The sequence below is a fragment of the Amblyomma americanum genome, chromosome 2 (genome assembly GCF_052857255.1).
Source record: "Amblyomma americanum isolate KBUSLIRL-KWMA chromosome 2, ASM5285725v1, whole genome shotgun sequence".
NCBI lineage: Eukaryota > Metazoa > Arthropoda > Arachnida > Ixodida > Ixodidae > Amblyomma > Amblyomma americanum.
Genome location: NC_135498.1, coordinates 67,948,657 through 67,968,554, shown reverse-complemented (window position 1 = coordinate 67,968,554; position 19,898 = coordinate 67,948,657). Strand labels below are relative to the sequence as shown.

Here is a 19,898-nt window from a genome sequence, read left to right as displayed (position 1 = left end):
ATGCTGGTGCTAAGCTGTACTGAACTGGGTTATTTCTTTTCTCCCTGCAAAAATATGTCGTGCACTGCTACCGGCTGCAAAGCATCTGCCTGCAAAATTTTGCCCCATGTCCCTGCCCAATGCAAGGCGTGTCATGCGATGGCACTGTAGTCGGTGCGTTAAAACTGTGCCTGCTACTGTATTTTCTGTATTTCTGTATTACTGTATTTCTACTGTATATTTGAAGGTGGTTCTTAAAGGCACCATTGCTAAGCCTCAAAAACATGGTAACCGAGGAAAAACCTCACAACCGCACATGAATGCACAAGGAGAGGAACCCCCCATGGCATCAATGCTGTCTGAGTACAGTGCTACTTTACCTCCTCTATGAAAGGAATGAGCACGACAGCCTCCCACTCATGCTGCTTCCCATTCAAATCCGTGTTGAAGTTCTCCGGGTAGTAATCCAAGATCGGAGACGACTCACACACCATAAGATCCTAAAAGGTAGGCAAAGAAAAAAACAACACAGGCACCACTTTTATAAGCCATGACAAACGCCCACAGAGTAACCTTGCAAATGCAATTCAATTATATCTCCAGCATTGGCAGCAAAAATGCAAGATGGCCTAGAGCACTGCTAACTGCTGTGAGGTGGCTCTGTTATCCAGGCTAACTGGGACACGAAGAACGGCAGCACAGACAGGCGTTTTAAACATCTCCAAGATGACTGCAAAAAATTTAAATGCAGACGCTGGGTCGCCTGTCTGTGCTTCACAACAAAGCAGCAATAGAGAACACAAAATAATGTCAAGTGGTGGCAACAGCACACACTGAAAAGCCTTCTCCAATACTAACAAAACTTCCAAGCTTCAGCAGGGGGGCAAGCAGCATGAAAAAGGCAAGCATTACAAATGCAAAACAAAAGGTGAATGCATTGTCATTATTGGAAAATTTTACATGGATGTGGTGCCCCCCCCCCCTCTAAAAAAAATGAAATCGGCCTCTGTTATAAAGCACTCACATGGTCCTTGTGTGGCTGAGGTCTACCAGGGCAACACAGAGCAGCAGGCGAACGTCCAAAGTTTTTGGTTCAAGCACGCTACAGTGGAGGTGGCAATGCAATTTACCCCGGAGAAGGTGCCTCATACAACTTCCAGTGTCATAAGACACTGGACATGTTCTCACAAGGTTTAAACCATAGGAAGAATTACAGAGAGCTATAACTGACTAACCCTTCACTCTAGTCCTGCTCTGCTGGAAGTTCTCTCTCACCCAAAATCTTGTGCACCCATGCCAGTCACCTCGATATCCTACTAGAGCATATGTTTCTGCTAAAGAGCAAACCTGCATGGTTCTTCTGAAGCTGTGTGCACAGTTTCCTGCTTCGAAATATCTTTTCATATCTGCTTCCTTTGCACATGTCCCTAGTCAGCTGTCTCTCTCCCAGTTGCTGGACAAGAGAAAACCTACAGGTGAAAAGCACTGAAAATCGGCGACTTCACAAGCACCTCAGGTGACAGGCTTCACGAATTATTTAGTAGCAGTACAGGAATATTTCGCCTCTTCTTACCCAGTAGTGCTGAATACTGCAGTATTCCAGCTCGTGATGTTAGAGACAATCACATAAACCTATTGGAGAGTAGGTGACCAACATGCCAACTTTCTAGCTCACACGATACACACAGAGGTAACATTTGTTGAAGATGCATGATAACCCTTCCGCAATTCACATTTTCGGCACATTGTTCAAAATCAAAAGCTGTCCCATGAGCCCAATAGAATACTCAGCACTGCTCGTCTCTGTTCACCTGATAGGCATTGGGGACAAGCTTCTTGCTGGCGGAAGGCAGAATTGCCATGAGCTGTTGGAATGGCAGGAATGGTTTGCCCATGTCGAAGCTCATGTCCAAGTTCTGAAAATCCTTGATGTCGGAAATGTACGGAGAGTAGTGGTGTGGATAGTACCTGCGGTGAGAATGAGGGAACCAGTCGCGCAGTGCACTTCTCATGCCCCGTGATAAGTTTGCTCGCTAGAATACAGGCAACACATCCCAGATTACCAATATTCACAACATAGAAAGCGTGCCATTATTAACCCCTACCTGTTTTCTCATAGTTTGTTTGCTTTGCAAAACAATTCTTGCACAATGACTGCTTGGCTTTAAGATCTGAATTTTTGATGCAGTGGCAGAATTCAGGTGACAAATTTTCTTGTTTTTCTTTTTTATTATGGCAAATACTTTGTTTCTCACTCATACTCCTAATCTCCTTTGCAGCGAAATACAACTGTACAATGGCATGCTATGCTTCTTCCCAATGACTAGTTAGAAAATTAATCAGTTATACTTCAAACTGCACCATCACTCCCAAAACGGAAAAGACCTCACCAGTTCCAGGACTGAACACCGTTGTAGTAATAGTGCAGGTTCCACTGAATGGCCCGAACGTAGCCGTGAGCTTGCTCCTTCATCACTTCCCTGAAATCATCAGGACACCATCGTGACCAATGCTGACATCTGGAACACTATTATGAACACTACACCACGAATGAACACTACAGCACGGTAGGGAACAAGAGCTCACGGGTTGACATCCTTGTAGTCCAGCTTGTTGACATAGTAGTCCCTCTTGTGCTGTCGAAACTCCATCTCGAAGAGGTCTTCTGAATCGTCATCGCTATCATAGTCGGGAATGTCGAGGTGGCCAAACTTCTCAAGCAGGCCTGATAAGATTGAATGCAGAGCAGCATTAGTGTAAGCAAAACTGCCATGGCTTGTCACTCTCCACAAGGGTAAAGGTTTGGTTTGGTTTATGGGGGTTTAACGTCCTGAAGCGACTCAGACTATGAGGGACGCCGTAGTGAAGGGCTGCGGATGATATCGACCACCTGGGCTTCTTTAACTTGCACTGACATCGCATAATACACGGGCCTCTAGAATTTCGCCTCCATCAAAATTCGACCGCGACGGCCGGGATCGAACCCGCATCTTTCAGGTCAGGGTAAACCTCTGACCCTAAGGGTAAAACCCTGACCCTGTTCTGTTGCAGTCCTTGAACTACACTGTAGGCCATAACATTCTTGGTTCTTCTTATATTCATTATTAGTACCTCAAAGGCCCACCAGGGGCACTGCATGAAGGGCTCTTCAATTCGATGGGTTGCGAATTCTTGGTATGGCTTTCTGTTAATCTCAACATGTCTAAGACGGCAACATTACGAGAAATGAAAACAAGAAAATTTTGAGTTGGAAAAAAGAATGAAAGTGTTACAATGTGTAGCTTGCATTTAGGAATGCGCAGAATATTTGATCAGACTTCTATCTCGTTTTGTTGAGTCAGCACACTTTCTGTAAGGTTTAGAATTTTAAAAAATGTGCAGAAAGAGTTCTCAATATAAAACAACTAAAGTGGCCCCGAGATTTCTCTCTATTGCACACGGCAATTTACATCCAAAGCCATCAGAAGAAAAGAAAGCTAGCGCTGAAAGCCCTGTCCCCCTTTAAAATAAGTCTACTGGTAGCTGTCTAAAATGCAGGGGACATCCACGACTGCAGAATATTTAATTTTAAAAAGTGTCATAACGGTCGTTCCATAAAGGTACACAAATATATTTATATACCTATTTATGCATATTTATGTGCACCGTCATTTCCATTATGCATGTAAACCACAGCACAATGAAAACTATATGTTGCCCTAGCATAGCTAGTTGGACACAGCAATAGCATATACTTTGACCCCTGTGAATAATACTGTCACAGGCAGTCTCACTTTGACAGGCTTGAATGAATCCTACTGAAGTTAGAGGAGGCTTAGCCTGTAAAACAGGGCAATTACACCGGCAAGTAAACCCATTATCAAGCTGCCATAATCGCACGCATCTTTCATTGCAGGGAAGACCCTGCTGTTATGTGCCCTGGTGCTACGTTTTCCTGGCTGATATATCTTTGCAAGCCAGTCTCGCTCTTGCTCCTATAATAGGAACCCATGGAATAGAGACTTCGCTGTTACATCGCAACTGTTTCGGTGCTCCCGCATGGTACGCTCTGAATGTCACCTTGCGACGGTGGATAACCCTGTGCAGGAAATTTGACAGCCTATGTTTAGCGTACACAAAATGGTGATGGCACACCGGCCAAAGCAGGACTGCACATTCCATTGGCACTTGACCCCAACGAGTTCGCTGGCTGCACCCACGCCGATGCCACACACACTTGCTTACATGTGGCATGAATTTTGCAGTAGCTGTTGGTACAGTTCCATCACCACTGTGATGAGAGCGCAAACGACCGATGGCGTCCAAAAGTGGAACTATGCTGCAGTACAAGGCATGCAGGCAGAGATTTACTAAATGTGGTTGCGTGAGGCGGCTCCGAGGCTTTTTTGTATGTCATGTACTTTTTTCTGGTTGCCTATAGCTTAAAATACAAATCTTCTAGATTCTAATAGACGAGGATTGTGTAGGATGCAAGTGGCAAAAAAACACCAGCACAAATGTCACATGCTGCAACTTTGCACACTTTCCCTCCTCTTTGCTGCTTCCCTTCCAATAACAGCTGCATCGATAGGTGGAAGGCCACCACAAGGCATTTCATATATTTTGTATGTTTAAAAACCACTACGAGAGCCAAAAAGCCTTGCAAATTCCAGGAAAGCATATTGCGCTTACATGAAAATTTTTTTCAAGAAGTGGCGGACAATGATGTACGATTTTTTTTCACCCTGCTCCATTTCCTGGTTGGCGCAGCTTTTTCCCGCAGTTTGGTGAAAACATAACAAAGGGGTTCTACACTAATTCTGCACCCCTGGCTTTCTCAGCTGCACTGCAAACAACCATCTTTGATGAGTGAAAGACTAGAACAACATCAAGACTTGTCCTTCCTCTTTTCCTTACGCTTTTCATCCGGGTCCCTCGTCTTCTCTTTTTCAGTTGGCGAAGCACCATTCTGCTGCACAATGCCGTTTGGTGCTTCGGCCTGCTCTCTCTTGGATTCCATGAATTTCTGGTCCGCTTGGACGTCCGTGAATTTCTCATAGTCAAACTAGAACAAAGAAATCCATATGACAATGTGAAAACAAATGCATTTACAAAAACAATAAAGCCCTCATTTAACAAGTGACGCAACATACCTGTGATAACCTAGTCAGGAATTTCTCGAACCTCTCCAGGTTCAGCCTCCCAGACTCATTGATATAACCTGCGGGTATAGGTGCAGTTTTGTAGAGCTGGACTGCATGAGAAACAGTGGGCTGGTACACATATGTGGTGGTGCAGGCGAGCTATAAGACTGCGCATACAATGTGGTGGGCATTGGATTTTACTGTCCTTTGAAAGAGCCTTGAGTTCATCATTGTGGGGGACCTTTTGTTTTTGTTCTCAAGGGTGCCAGTGGACATGGCCATGAATGACAGCAGTGAAAAAAAAAACTCTAAAAAACAACTCTAGCAATTTATAACCATGCCAAATGAGCAGTGTAAACTGCTGCCCTAGTAATGTAAATCCAGATTTAAAAGTGCCACTGAAACTGTTTCATGCAATATTTCTTGTGACATCCAGTTCAACCTCTCAGTCGCATGAAGTGCACCCTATTAATGAACAAAAATGTAGCACTAATCACGCGGCACTCTGCTGCCGACCCACGGCATGGCCGCTGTCGAAAAGGCGGGTGATAACTGGTCTCTATGCAATGGCGACGGTGGAAGTCCGGCCTAGAGGAGTGTGGGCGACGTCGAAAACGGAGCGAAACAAGTGCAGAAGGGCTGAGAGCTGTGTCCGGTGGGTGGATGGAAAGACGTCTTCGATAATGGCTTGGAAAGCGGCATCGGGCAATGGATCAGGTGGCGAATCGGAATGAAGAGCACTGATGGAGGAACGGCGGGAGGTCACGGGGGCATCCAGGTCAGAGAGAAGGTGGGCAGGTTGAAATGAACCAGGAGATTCGCCACGTAGCAGGGTAAGCGGGCAAGAAGATGGATTGTTGATAAGCATTTCGTGAGACCTCCGTGAACATCGAGAACAGCAGACGGCAGCGGCAGGTTTTCGTGGTGGACAAAGGAAGCAGACGGCGTAAATAAAACGGTGACGGCTGGCGTGGCAGGACATGAGAGGGAGACAAGCGCTGAAGCCTCCGGAGCGACATGGACGTCTTTAGTGACGGTGAGCTTCTGCGGACACACGAAATGGAGGTCGTCGGCCAGTTCGTCACACAATGCAGAAAATTCTACCTCAGCGCGAGGGCAATCGATCATGGCATTATTTTTTGACAAGAAGTCCCACCCGAGAATCACGTCGTAGGCACAAGACGGCAAGACCAAGAATTCGACACTGTACAAAATGTCAGCAATGACAACCCGCGCTGTGCATGTGGCCAAAGGTGCGATCCTCTCTTCGGTTGCAGTGTGAAGCGACAAACCAGAAAATGACGGCGTCACTTTCCGTAAGCGACGGCACAGTCTCTCATCAATCACTGACACAGCAGCAACCGTGTCGACAAGCGCGGACACAGACAGACCGTCGACAGACACCACTAGAATTTTCGTGGGAGAACGATGAGGCCTTGAACTGTTCGAAGAGCATGCAGTTCTTGCCTCTGGAACTGCGGAACTTAGCTTCCCTCGTCAGCGGACGTAGGGGGACGGCGCATAGGCGGCAGTGAACGGCGACGTGGGGATGGGGATCGACGGGTCGTATACGGACGCTGGTCGGTGGCGTACGCTTCCGGAGGTGGAGCAGCCCGAAGCAGCTGGGGTGAGCTGGCAGAAGGTGCAAACGCTGAAAGGGCCACCATGCGGCAACGACAGAGGGGGGCCACATGGCCGGGGAAACTGCACGAAAAGCATGAAGGGCGATTGTCCGGTGTGCATCGAGGGTTGTAATGTGGCGACGAGGGAGGATGAAGCGGGGCCGCTGTGGGACCAGTGCCAGACACAGGACAGGCTGACTGGGTGGAAACGCCACAGGCCGAGGCCGCGCAGCCACGGCGGCGTACTTGGCAAGGGCGCCGCCACAGGAGTGGAGGGGCTATAACGTGCCGCTGCTTCAGCGTACGACAAAGGAGGGACGGAAGGAACTTCAGGCACGGTATGAAGAGCCTCGACGACTTGTTCTCGGATGACGCGCTGAAGCGAAGGCACAAGAGGAGAGGCAGCGTCAGGACTCGGGTGGAGGAGAGAGAGCTGACGAGCAACTTCTTCACGAACAAACTGCTTTATCTGGGGTAACAGTGGCGACTGGTCGGAGTCAGACGTTAAAGCCGCCAGAGGCTCCAGTGCAAGAGTGGAGAGTGAGTGAGAAGATGGTGCTTGTGTAGTTTGTCGTAGCTCTGGCACTGGGCAAGGATGTCGACGACGGTTGCTGGATTTCTGGCCAGAACCATCTGAAACACGTCATCGTCGATGCCCTTCAGGACGTGATCGATCTTGGCGCGCTCCGGCATCGAAGAATCCACACGCTTACACAGGTCCACCGCATCTTTAATGTAGCTGGTAAAATTTTCACCAGGCAGCTGAGCCCGAGCACGTAGGCGTTACTCGGCGCGCAACTTGCGCACCGCAGGCCGGGCGAAGACGTCGGCGAAATTCTGCTTGAAAGCGGACCACGATGTGATGTCAGCCTCGTGGTTGCGGTACCACAGATTCGCAACGTCCGTGAGATAGAAGATGACGTTGTTCAGTTTGAGGGCATCGTCCCATTTGTTATGGGTGCTGACCCGCTCGTACGAGGCTATCCAATCCTCGACGTCATGGTCCCCGGCACCCCTGAATACAGCAGGATCGCACTGGCGCAAAGCTCCAGTGCAGACGACGGTCGGCGGCAGTGCGGCAGGACTGGGACTGGAATCTTTGGGCATGGTGATGACCGGAAGCATACGGCTTCGAAGTTGCAGGGCGTCAGCAAATCCGCACCTCCACCAAGTGAAATGGGGTTTGTGCACAAATAGATCAGGGGAAAAGAGTTCACGGCGGGCGACACAAAACGGCGAGCAGGACGGCGGGCAGCGCCGGCGGCCAGTCCGAAAACCAAACGATCTCGTGCAACGCGGCGACGCTTTGTCTTTCATCAGCGCTTGGTCAGTGATCTGCTTATGCGGCAGCAGGCGTGGCCGTCATGGTTCGCTACAACTTGTATCGTTACTTCCACTTCTACTAAGCGCTCATTTCATATTCATTTTATTAAACTGCAATTTCTCCTTCAGTTCATCACTCAACACCATACAGAGCTAGGAAAGTCCACTAGAGGTGTGCTTGGTTTCAGTGCTGGGTAATACTTTTTCCAGTTTACTGAGTCAACAAATATCACACCCCATCACCCATCATCCTGTCAGGTTATCTATCCAAATAGGCCCAATTAACACTGTTAAATAATTAATGGACTGTTACATGCCAAAACAACATTGCGGGGCTGCACAGCACATCGTAATGTAGGGCTCTGAGTGATTTTCAACCACGTAGTTTTTTTTTTTATGTGCAATGAAATTTTAGCACTAAAGTGTTTTCCCCCTTTTTACCTGCATTGAAAAGAGGTCATCATGTTCCAAATTAAATCCACAAAACTAGTGCTCAACAGCTGAATGTCATAGCCAATGGGTCATTATTGCAGGTTTAGGTCAGCTCAACTGAAATGCCTTTTGGAATGAACAGTAGCTGGCATTGCCACATAACACTTCCCAAATGGGAATGCAGTTAACCGTCACTGAGTCAATGGCAGTTAAAACTGCCTCTCATGTATACCCCTACTGTTATCTGAAACACCCAGTTTGGGTTTCAATGCACAAGCCAGCAGAGCCCAACACAACATCAAACAGCTGACATCCCATAAACTCTGCAATGCAACCTGCTCATATTGAACTACAGGATACACAAACGTCCGGTAGTTTGATAAGTCTAATCAACATATAATGAGCTTTAGCTAAAGGTTAGTTACTTCAGGGTTTTCTGAGTTTTTCATCACTTTGTGCTATACCAAAGCAAAACTGGAGAGCCAAATAATATGACCACGAGATATCACAAAAACACACAAACTGTAAAACTGCTGCATTCATGCCTCCCTTCCAGATCTTCCACATTCCAGACAGACACCAGATGCAGGTGCAATTAAAAACCTATTTGGAAGAAGACTCTGTGAGAGATCACTTTAAGTACACCTGCAAAATGCCGGACTACCTCCCACCTAAGCTGAAACTGGAAGCTCACCTTGTAGAGATGGCAGTACATCAATGTAAGCCTTGTAGAGAACTGGCAGTGCATTGTGCGCAATGTGGAGGTTGGGCAAGTGGGGAATGAAGTCATTGCCCACCAAGAAGCACATCAGGACCCAATCGTCGATGATGCTGTCCATCTCAAAATCGAAAGTGATCGCCTTCTACAAGATACAGCACGGGCAAGAAAAAAAAATCACCACAGTTTCAGTAAACTCTAGAACGCTCCAGCCTGCCACGATTTGAACCCACCCACTGATTTGGTACAGCTGCTCACCTTTACATCTTGAAACTCGAGCTCTAGGTACTCTCGAAGGAGCGATATATGCAGGAGGTGAAACGTAATCTCTTCAGGAACGTTCATCCTAGAAGAGTGAAGAGTCACTGAACAAAAGCTCAAGAAAGCACACACCCTGATCACGGTCAAACCTCAATATAATGAAAAATGATATTACAAATTATTGGCTATATTGAACTCTCCCGAAGCATGTGTAATAAGCACATACAATTTCTACTTCATACACCGAACGTGGTGGCGTTAAAACGAATATGTCGAACTCTCCAGCACCAAGCGGTGCCCACTTGAATGGCAGGCTGCAGGCTTCGTCGCATTCCATAAGCGACTGGTGGTGGTGCAGCAAGCGTTTGCGTCAAGAATTGCACTTTTCGGAATTATAACAGCGTCATGGAAGACAGAGCGGCGTGGAGGGTTGCTAGCCAGGCGGTTCGCATGTATTGATGGCTCTTGCACCCTTCGATAGCATGCCAGAAACAGCAGCGTGGACGGTTATAGCCTTGCAGTAACCAGCCTGCGCTCGCGTCAGCTGTCATGTAGGTGTGAAGACAGCGATAGCTTTCCCATTGATTTACCATATTCCATGCGACACAGCTGTAATGCGGGCAAGCCACCCTAACTGACACTTGGCCTCCCATCAGTGTATACTGTTGGTGCTGAGCGGGGAAGCCAATTTGCCGTCTTTACTCACATAATAACCCCCCCTCTTCTCACTTTTGTTGTTAGGAATTTACTTTTTTTTAAAAACTCGCATGAAAAAAGGCACACCTGACCTTCAGGGCCATTTTCAGCATTCTCGCTTTATCTCACTGTGATTGGCCAGTGGCGTCAACTATCACGAAACGGTCGTATAACGCCATGATACAGCAAACATCTTTTGAAGTGAACAATGCTAAATATCGGCGATACATGAATGCAAGAGACGCAACTTGTTGACCACATGCTTCTGATATTATAGATCGGTGGCTGAATGGACGGACAGACGGACATACCTATGATATGAAATTTTAGCTCTTACAAAAGAAATCTGTCGAAAATGCTTTTTTTTGTGTGTTATGAACCCTTCCCCTGAACTGATGTCAATTCTTCTGGAAAAAAAAGTGGGCTCATTATGCGAGTAAATGTGGTAAGTGGCGCTTGTGTTTTGCAGTCTCCAGAATTGCGTTGAGCACCTTGAAACAGTGCTAAGTATTCTAAAAGGTCTCCCAGTTTCTATAGTAAGGATCGGCTGAGTTGCCATTCCTTCTCTAACTAGACTAAACTGCGCTGCTCTTCCATGCATCTGTGATGAAATTTTACATCCATATTTCAGCTGCATCAGACTGTTTTGTGATTTTTTACTAGTTTGCTATAACAAGGTTCGACTGCATATCCACTGTACACAAGACATGGTAGCATTACAAACCAAAGCAAAATTAGTTAAATGAATTGGCTGCGGCCCAATCGACAGATGCAACACCCTTATGATTCCTATTTTGTTCCCTCAGAGCACAATGAATACAAGTGCTAAGCCACACTTATGCAAGACTAACACCTTTCAACTGAACATGGCAACAGTTCCCACATCAGCAATATTTTTGGTTCACATCTTCAAACAGCAGGAATAACAGCCCTTACACACAAAAGAAGCCAGACAAAGCAGGTCATCACGAGATAAGTGTCGTTTCTATGTTTCCCTTCTTTTCATGTTCACACCACACATTCCATCTCAATGAGAGCAGGTGCAGACATAGGTTCACAAAAGAATGCTCATCACAACTCAAGCGAAGAAAGAGCCGAAATTAGCTATGCTGCGAAGGCAGTCTACCTATGTGCAAGTACAGAAAATGATACTTCCATGAATCTGATTTCAATGCGCAGGAAATTATCTAAAAAATTAAACAGCAAGGTAACGAAAGTAGACAAGTGAATATTAAACAGCATAATGAGTGGAAACAAAACGAACCTTTTATTAGTCTGCCTCTTTCCATACACAATCTCTTCTCGAAGCAATGCGAAGTGCGGCTCATGGGAACATATACCCAACATGATCTGCAAGGAAAGGTGCCTATGTGAGCGCACTCCTCTTTTGCTTACAAGTGAGCGCTTTCATGCACCAACACAACGTGCCACATTTCATTGAGTTCTACAACAACCATGCTGGCTCAGCCTCACAGCCAAAAGTAAAAAATGAAACAACAGCTCTAGTGCACCAGAAAAAGAAGAGAATGAGCAAAGATATAAATTATGAAGCATTTATGGTAGTGCTTTAAATTTAAAGGGGGTAAGTAACATTTCAAAAAACCAGATAAGGAAACTGGCAAGGCTCCTTTCAGTTCACCTTTGATTATCGCTAAAGCTGGCTACTAAGCTAGTAAGCAAAATGTAAAACTGGTAAAAATATGCGTGTGCTAAAGGGTAGTAAGGTTACATATGGACATGACATTACAGGAAAGGCCTAATGCTTTAAAGGGACACTGAGGAGAACCCTATCAAAATTTTTTTGTTAGCAATATCTGATAGTTCGGCATTTCATGGCTTTGTTGACGCTTGTCCGGGAGCGAAAGATGCATTTATTTCAAAGAAACTTGGATTCGAAGTTGAAAATATTTTTCCCGCCGCTCCGATTCAAACTCGAGAACTCTTATGACGACATGGAGAACTCTTATGACGACACAGAACGGAGTGACGTGAAACGCGACGTAAACGGAGACTCCGTGATTTCTGGTGGGTAGCAGTGCGATGCGCAACCTTCCTTTGCAAGCCTCAGAGAATCGTGACTTCCATGAAGTAAGGAAAATTCCTCCATGGTGGCGCCTCTTGTCCTAGGAAGTCATCACGCTTGTACTTGCGAAATTGGCCTGTGGCGGCGATACCTGTATTTTGGTTCTTGCTATTTTCTACATTACAAGAGCTTTGTTTTCAGGAAGAGTGGCGTTTTTGTGATCAGGAGCTGGTATTCTATGGATACAAGGCAACTTCAATTTCTCCTCAGTGTCCCTTTAATGCAGCTGCAATAGCATTGGAATGACAACAGAGTATATAAAACCTCACCAAGTCAGCATCAAGCCCATACAAGCAATGCCTCGTGTTGGGGTCATAGCCAGGCTGGGATCGCTGAGTACGGATAAAATCCATCACCTTGTGTTCACCTTCGCCAGGGGTCTACATCACCACAGAGGGAAAAAACAAGACTTGCTCAGCAGACAAAACAAACTCCTGTACGTACAATCCCAAACAAATCAATATACCACTCTGTCAGCATCAAAACAGCATCATTTAAAATCTACCAGCAGAAAGCACACACAGGTAACATGAAAGAGAACCTGTCGTCAGTGACATTTTTCAAAGGCCACAAAGAGAATCAAATCTTTTCAGAGACTCTTCTTTTCCAATGAAAACTGCATTACTCCACGATAAGCACATCGCACCAAGGGACGCCTCACACTTAGCAAGCTGGCAATGAGAAGCAGCTACTGTCTTCCAGGTTCAGAAAGAGGGCTCCCTTGCCGTTCCTTTGTTCAGGGACAATTACTGACTTCTGAAAGGGAAGTGTAGCAAGCTGAACGCTATACGACAGTGGGAAAAAAACAAAATAAACAAGAGTAACACAACCACAGTAATGTGAAAACACAACTGTCCCTGCAGCCAAGCCAATTACGATTCTTGTATTTTTTTAAATATCTTGGTGGCCAAATTTTTGTAGCCTGGTGATTTCCAATCAAACTGTACCAAAGCATTTGACATCCAGCTTCAGCTACCCTCTAAATTCAGGTATTCACAGCGGGCATATTCATGAAGTAAGCAAGCAAAATAAGTAGCTCCAGTAGCTATGAAGTCAGAACATTTGGTTGCTAAACTAAAAAAAAAGATTGCCTGAACTCTGCTATGGCCTGATTGAAACATTCGGCGAGGTCCATGATGCCCCTTAATTTCCTCCCCCTTGTCTTTTTCTTCTTCTCCCCATTCTTTTCTGTTTTCTCTTCGTCTGCTTTTTCTCTCTCTTGGCTCGACTTCTGTCTTTCTTTCACTTCTCTTCTTTCATCTCTCTCTTTGCATGCCTTGACTTGGCGCTGATCCGTTTGGGTGCCAAGCCAAGACAAGCCAAATCTTCTCTATCTCTTGACTTGGCTTGTGGGTTTCCACAATGGGCTTCAGTTACACAAGCAAACAGGGTGGCCTCCCATAAACGGCCCTTGCCATAAAACCAAGGTTCAATCCTCCATGGCGACATGTGATCACTGCACTTCTACTGTAACAATCAAATTTTCATGGCACGCGGCCGGCTTTTTCCTGCAAGGTACATAATTACCCGAAAAGAAAAGCCAAACATGGTGACAGACCTGGTGACCAGAAAGGTACACATTGATGCCTTGCCAGAGTGGGTCGGTGGAGACCTTAGTGGCCACAAACTGCTCCAGCTGATCCTGAAGCCGAGCCATGAATTCCGTGCCTGCATCAAGAAAAGCGTTTTTTTCAGAGAGCACCACTTGCCTGAATGGGTCTTGAAACAGCTTCTGTCAGGCTAGGCTGAATAATTTTGGCACAGCGGTCACAACCCTAACAACGTTCCTTTACAAGGATATCTTTCCTTCTTGCTATCATCCTTTCAGCCTCAAATCGCCTAGAGGGCAATGCATTGTCTTGTGGCGTGAGTGCCGGCAGCTTTTGGCTTGGCAAGAGCGATCATGCACACCAACGCCGGAGTGGAGCTGAATGATACTACTCTCCAATGGAAATTACGCAGAGGTATGAACACAAGTGCTCATTTCCTTTCTAAAGATTTTCTTAAATTAGAAGAAAATATTAAGTACAAGAAAGTTATTTAAAAGAAATCTGGTAGTAAGCTTTGTTTGAAAGATTACAAGAACAAGCCCAATCAAAGGGCTCACCCAGATGAGGCCAGTGACCAATGTGACATCATGTGTTTGTTGGCTAAAAAATGTGCAAAGTGGATGCGAATCGTTCAGTTTACTGCTAATTTTTAAAAAATTAACTGTAATTATTCATATCCCACAGAGCAAATGCCCCAGACCACAGATGAAGGAAAGCAAAGTTTTACCACATTTTCTAAGGTTTTTATTAGGAAAAGTAAGCTCTGTCCTTCAGTATGCCAATAGAGAAAGTCTCATCTATTTCTAGTGGATGAGACGTGAGCACAATGCCAGGGCCTAGTGTTGCATTTTACTAACACATTGTAAAGAAATGGGAATTTCGTGAATGGCAATGAGAAGAGACTGGAATAGCATGTGCAATGAACATAACACTAACACAGGGCGTACGCAGTGCAAGGCGGCCAGTCACATTGTTCTTGACAAAGAGCTGGATACATGCATATATAAGCAGCGACAAAACTCGCAACTCAATGTATAATGGAAATCAGCACGAAGCATAGAAAGCACACTAAACTACACAATTTCCCGTCCCATTGGTTAACAGTATAAAATAGAAAAATTTGAAGAAAAGAGGCAACTCGCAAGCTAACATGACATTCTCTGCGAAGCGCAGAGTAAAAAGAGGGAGAAAAGGCCTTACCCGGTGAGATGCAGTTTGAGTCAAACCTTTCCTCAGTGGGCAAGGTCTCTCCTTTGTCACGGGCCTGTTTCTCAAGTGCCGCGGCTTCCTTGGCAGACCTGGGAACACATAAGCAATGCAGAGGCCTGCCACAGGCTTCATCTCGAAAGGCACATAGTACGCTTGCAGTGCCCATTAGCACAGTTGTTCAGGAATGACAAACATCCAGAGACCCCTAGAATATCAAACTAACTCAGCTCTGAAAGAAAGAGAACTACTGCCAACAAAATGTTGAAAACAAGAACTTTACATCTACGTGGCTGTAGGAGGTGTACGACATATTTAAAGGCACGAAGTCTCACTTTTAATGAATTTAATGAGCACACTGTTCGACATCAACAGGAAGATTAAAGGGACACTGAGGATAAATTGAAGCTGGCCTATGTATCATTCGATTAGTGTGTTCTAAGATACAGAGGCTACTCATGGAGCTTTCATAAACTGAAAGAGTAAAAAGATTAAACACAGATATCGCTGCCTACAGGCCATTCTCACTAGAATTGCGATGACATCACAGATCTATGAGACTAAAATGAGACAACACCTACTTCCTGCCAACGATCACGGAGTGCCTAGTTCTCTCGACATTCTCTCTCATGTCAAAAGTTGGAATCCAATGGTGAAAAAAAAAATACTTCATTTTCAACTCCAAATTCCTCAGCAATAAATACATCTTTTGCTGCCAAAGAACTTTCGTCACAAAAAGATAGACAGTCACCAAAAAAAAATTCTATGAATTCTCCTCAGTGTCCTAAACAAAAAACGTACACAAGGATTATTATCACAGAAAACTGGGAACTGCAAAATAATAAAATAGGCATAACCATAGCTAAAAGTCATTAAGTCATTTACTTGAATCTTCGGCCTCGCTGCTGGTTCATCTTGGCCCTTGGGGCGACACCATCCACGGCCATAAAGAACGTCTTTTTTGGCTTGATCATCCGAAACAGGAACTGAAAGTCATAATGAACCACTGCAGCTTTGATCAGTGTTCACGTAAGAGAAAAACCGGAATTCATTTTCACTCGGCCAGAGAGAAATATAGGCAGTCATAATTTTGAACATTTAGTGCCAAAAGCAGCAGTGGAGGGCATTAGATAAGCAGAGGATTTGCAAAGATACACAGAGAAACATAGGTGATAAAAAATTTGCCCAACATGGTCATGGAATCTGGATACATGGGTTTAAAGTCTGAAGGGTTTGCTCTGCTCATCGTAAATACCACTTGTCTACTTTTTGCTAAGCTCTTTCCATATTTATCTTTTCATGGCATCTGACATACATTTACACTGCACTTAAATGCAACAGCACAGCAAACAACGAGAAGGCCAGTGTACTTCTTAACAGCACCTGATGACAGTTTTGATGATGATGATAGATTTTTATGGTGCAACGGCAGCTTGACCAAAAAGCGTCATGGGACAACATTTTTTGTCTACACATGGTGGGGTCAATCACTTTCCAAGCGTTTCACCCCAAAGCAAGCGGCTGAGCACCAGGCCAGGGGCCTGACGCCATTTTTGACAACGACGGCAACAACAACAACAACAATAATCATAATAATAAATCAGTTTAAGACATGTGCTGTGCACCAAATACCAGGGGACACCAAATACCAGTGTTGGCATCTGTAGCTGCCTTCGTGTTTAGGGATTCTCTATGGTGACTAGAGTAACTGGAAAAGGTTACTTTGTACTGCATTCGTTTTCCTCAAGCTGTCGGGCATGAAAGGTATATGGCTGCCGCAGCCTAACGTAGCCAGAAAATCCAGCAACAATTTTTGCAAGTAATTTTCTTAGAGTGGTGCTGTTGCAATGCTTCTGGGATGCCCTCTAGGGCCTGGGTGATTGCACAGGGTGGTCATTAAACGAGGTTCAAAATTTTTTTCTCATTTCTTTGATTTATTCCCAATATTGTAAACGTTGGCTACACTAACTATTCAGGAATTTAAGTTATCACTTAAAACAACAAGGAAATATTAGGAAATGCGCTGGAAATGTTAGGCAGTAACAGCAACCTTCCAAATCCGGTGGCATGGAAAGAAGGATTGCGGCACTCTGGAAAAACTTTCAGTGACTCTAATATTGACCATGGCTATTTTTAAGCCCTGAATAAAAAAACGCTGTTTTATCGTGACAATGTTAAAGCCAGTGTAACCACTTCAGCTAGAGTAAAATTAAGATTAACAATAGGCAAAATAAAATAAAACACGTCCACCTGCACTTACATCAATGTAATTAAAGATGTCCAGGAAGATCCTGTCCTCTGTGATCCGAAAGTGCGGGTCATCATCGTTGGGGTGTGAGCACACATGGATGATGCCATTCATGTCAAGATACAGGTTGTCGAACTCTGGTATCTGCACAGGTTTGCATCAGTAATGAAAGTGAACGTTTGCTCTCAAATACAATGAAAGTAACACACTGGCCTGCAGAAGGGCCTGTCTCTCGTCATCAATACAAGAATCCCTGAATGAAAAAGTGGTAAACTTTGTAACATCATAGTCTTAACCGTTTGATCAGTTAGTATAAAGTGCTGCTTGAGCACTGCTGGCACAAGTCAAGAGTTAATGAAGCTTTTTTAATGGTATATGGGGGTTTAACGTCCCAAAGCGACTCAGGCTATGAGGCACGCCGTAGTGAAGGGCTCCGGAAATTTCGACAACCTGGGGTTCTTTAACGTGCACTGACATCGCACAGCGCACGGGCCTCTAGAATTTCGCCTTCATCGAAATTCGACCGCCGCTGCCGGGGTCGAACCCGCGTCTTTCGGGTCAGCAGCCGAGCGCCATAACTGAGCCATCGCGGCGGGTACTGGGCGAAGTCACTAAAATGGCCGGTGATGATGATTACTGACAAGCACTACACCCATAAATGACAACGATGTACTACAGCCAGGATCGATGTGCAAAGGCACACGCTCTTTCTGCTAAAAGACCAATGTTTCCTTTTAAAATTCCAAGCGAGTGGTGGGACTCATTCTTCACCTGGTGAAAAGGTCTACTAATCAAGTACATTTGTCGCTGGCCTTTTACTTCTATGAGATTTGATGAGTTGGGTGCACGGCGATACGATTTGACAGGACTCCGGTTGACGTGTTCTTTTCGCTCGACACCATCAATTCTAAAAGGGCAGTCAATAGCGGGGACATTAAGGCTGCCTATTTTATTTACAATCGGTAGAAACTTTGTACGCAACACCCAAATGCGCCGATAATGCCCGGAGCTAGGTGCGTCTCAGGTAGCGCGTGCGAGAGAATCGGCTCAATACGGTACTTCACGAGAGGAAGTGAACGAACCAACATTAATACATGGGCATGGTACACAACTGCCAAGTCCATTTCAAGCAGCGAGCTCACTGCGTTCGACAGCGACATAGAGCGAAAACGATCGGCTCAGCAAAACATTATACGAATTGCGTCTCGACGGTTGAGTTACCCCGTCGCAACATGAAACCTACCTGATATTCTTTGACAACTGTGCTCAGGCAGGGGTAGCGCTCGCTGATCCATCGGTAAAACTTGGGAACCCCCATTTCTGAATCCTAGATAGATTACCTAGTAATTTAACCAGTCATGTGGGCCAATAATCTCGGACAACTTCGGCAATTTTGGCAGAAAGATGCTAAGTGACTGCGGTCCTACTTTTCAACAACACTCCTGAAGAACATCAATGACTCCTGAAGAACATGCCTGAAGCGTCCTCGATTTCAATGGGCCCCGAGATCGCCTCGACATTGCGCAGACTGGCCGCTAGGTAACGCTAAAAGATGACCCTCAATTTCGGTTTCAATGGCTGGGAGACTGTTTTACGCGGCGCCCGATCATGTGCTGTTTCATCCTTTTTTCGGGCTTTGAGCAACAACTAATTTTGTTGATGACAAAAAACGTGCTTTTGAATGTGTCAGTGCAGCAAATGCTTAAGAAGTCTGAGCTGACTTCCACATAATACTGAAAGAGGATCATTAGTTTCGATTTCGAAATCTTAAAGCGTGCTCTGCACGCCCTTCTATCATGCCGTTAGGACCTTTTGTCTGCTGCATAATCAGAAAAAAAAACATGTTAGAAACATCCATATAGCAACAAGTGCTTGAACTGGCTAGAAATGCCGCAAAATAAGTATTTACACTGCATGATGCATGGTTCTATATTGTACTGCTTCCAATTATGGCAAGGAATCAATAACTACTTCCGACAAACAAAAAGGGAAAATAATTCATAAGATAGAATAAGGACAGGAGGAAGTCCGGAATTATCTGAGCTCTCAACTGTATCCAGGTGACCCGTGGGAAAGGAGGATCGCATGGCGCTCAATGGATGGAAGCCGGAGACGTCGCGGTAACCTGCCTGGGGAGTCGTTGGCCCGCATGAAGCACATCCCTCATATTTAATGTACTTCGAACTTTGCGAAGCGCGCGTCTATTACAATCTTGCTGCGGAGCACTGCGAGAGATGTTTCGATCGGGTGAAGCAGGTCTTGGAAGGCCCAGCCTGCGCTGTTTCTGGTCATTCTTCCGACGAGCTTTCGCCGAACGGTACCTCCTCGAATAAGTTGACAAATTTCAAATAAAGCCATGCCCCTCTTCTCTATTCTTTCCGCAAGAAACACAGCTCACTAGATTCCTGTGTGATGCACACGCGCACAGTGACTTTGGGAGCAACACAGCAGGCCTGACTGACCGGGTTTCTCCAAATTACAAGCACGTGCGTTGATGAAATGACAACTGGAACAAGGGGAGTATTAGACATGCCGAGCGACTTGTGAATATTTAAAAAAAACTGCGCTTGAAGGCACAGACACGTGCGCACTTACAAGAAAAAATGGCATGCGTCGGTACGATGAAGGCGGCGGAAATCGTTTCTCACTGTAGTTTC

At 45.4% G+C, this 19,898-nt stretch overlaps 1 protein-coding gene across 1 annotated transcript in view; it reads right to left on the bottom strand.

Annotated features, from left to right (window-relative positions):
* pcm (5'-3' exoribonuclease pacman) overlaps nucleotides 1–18,700 on the bottom strand; it is a 79,136-nt gene extending 60,436 nt beyond the window's left edge. The window contains exons 1-15 of the mRNA XM_077654557.1: nucleotides 18,485–18,700; nucleotides 17,254–17,385; nucleotides 15,879–15,979; nucleotides 14,988–15,085; nucleotides 13,796–13,905; nucleotides 12,507–12,617; nucleotides 11,419–11,504; nucleotides 9,456–9,543; nucleotides 9,174–9,342; nucleotides 5,112–5,179; nucleotides 4,876–5,023; nucleotides 2,566–2,704; nucleotides 2,370–2,459; nucleotides 1,791–1,947; nucleotides 360–479 (exon numbers count right to left, since the gene is read on the bottom strand). Of these exons, the coding sequence (XP_077510683.1) occupies nucleotides 360–479; nucleotides 1,791–1,947; nucleotides 2,370–2,459; nucleotides 2,566–2,704; nucleotides 4,876–5,023; nucleotides 5,112–5,179; nucleotides 9,174–9,342; nucleotides 9,456–9,543; nucleotides 11,419–11,504; nucleotides 12,507–12,617; nucleotides 13,796–13,905; nucleotides 14,988–15,085; nucleotides 15,879–15,979; nucleotides 17,254–17,385; nucleotides 18,485–18,559 (1,692 nt within the window). The 5' untranslated portion in view covers nucleotides 18,560–18,700. The remainder of the gene's footprint in view (nucleotides 1–359; nucleotides 480–1,790; nucleotides 1,948–2,369; nucleotides 2,460–2,565; nucleotides 2,705–4,875; nucleotides 5,024–5,111; nucleotides 5,180–9,173; nucleotides 9,343–9,455; nucleotides 9,544–11,418; nucleotides 11,505–12,506; nucleotides 12,618–13,795; nucleotides 13,906–14,987; nucleotides 15,086–15,878; nucleotides 15,980–17,253; nucleotides 17,386–18,484) is intronic.
* Between the last annotated feature and the right edge of the window lie 1,198 nt (nucleotides 18,701–19,898).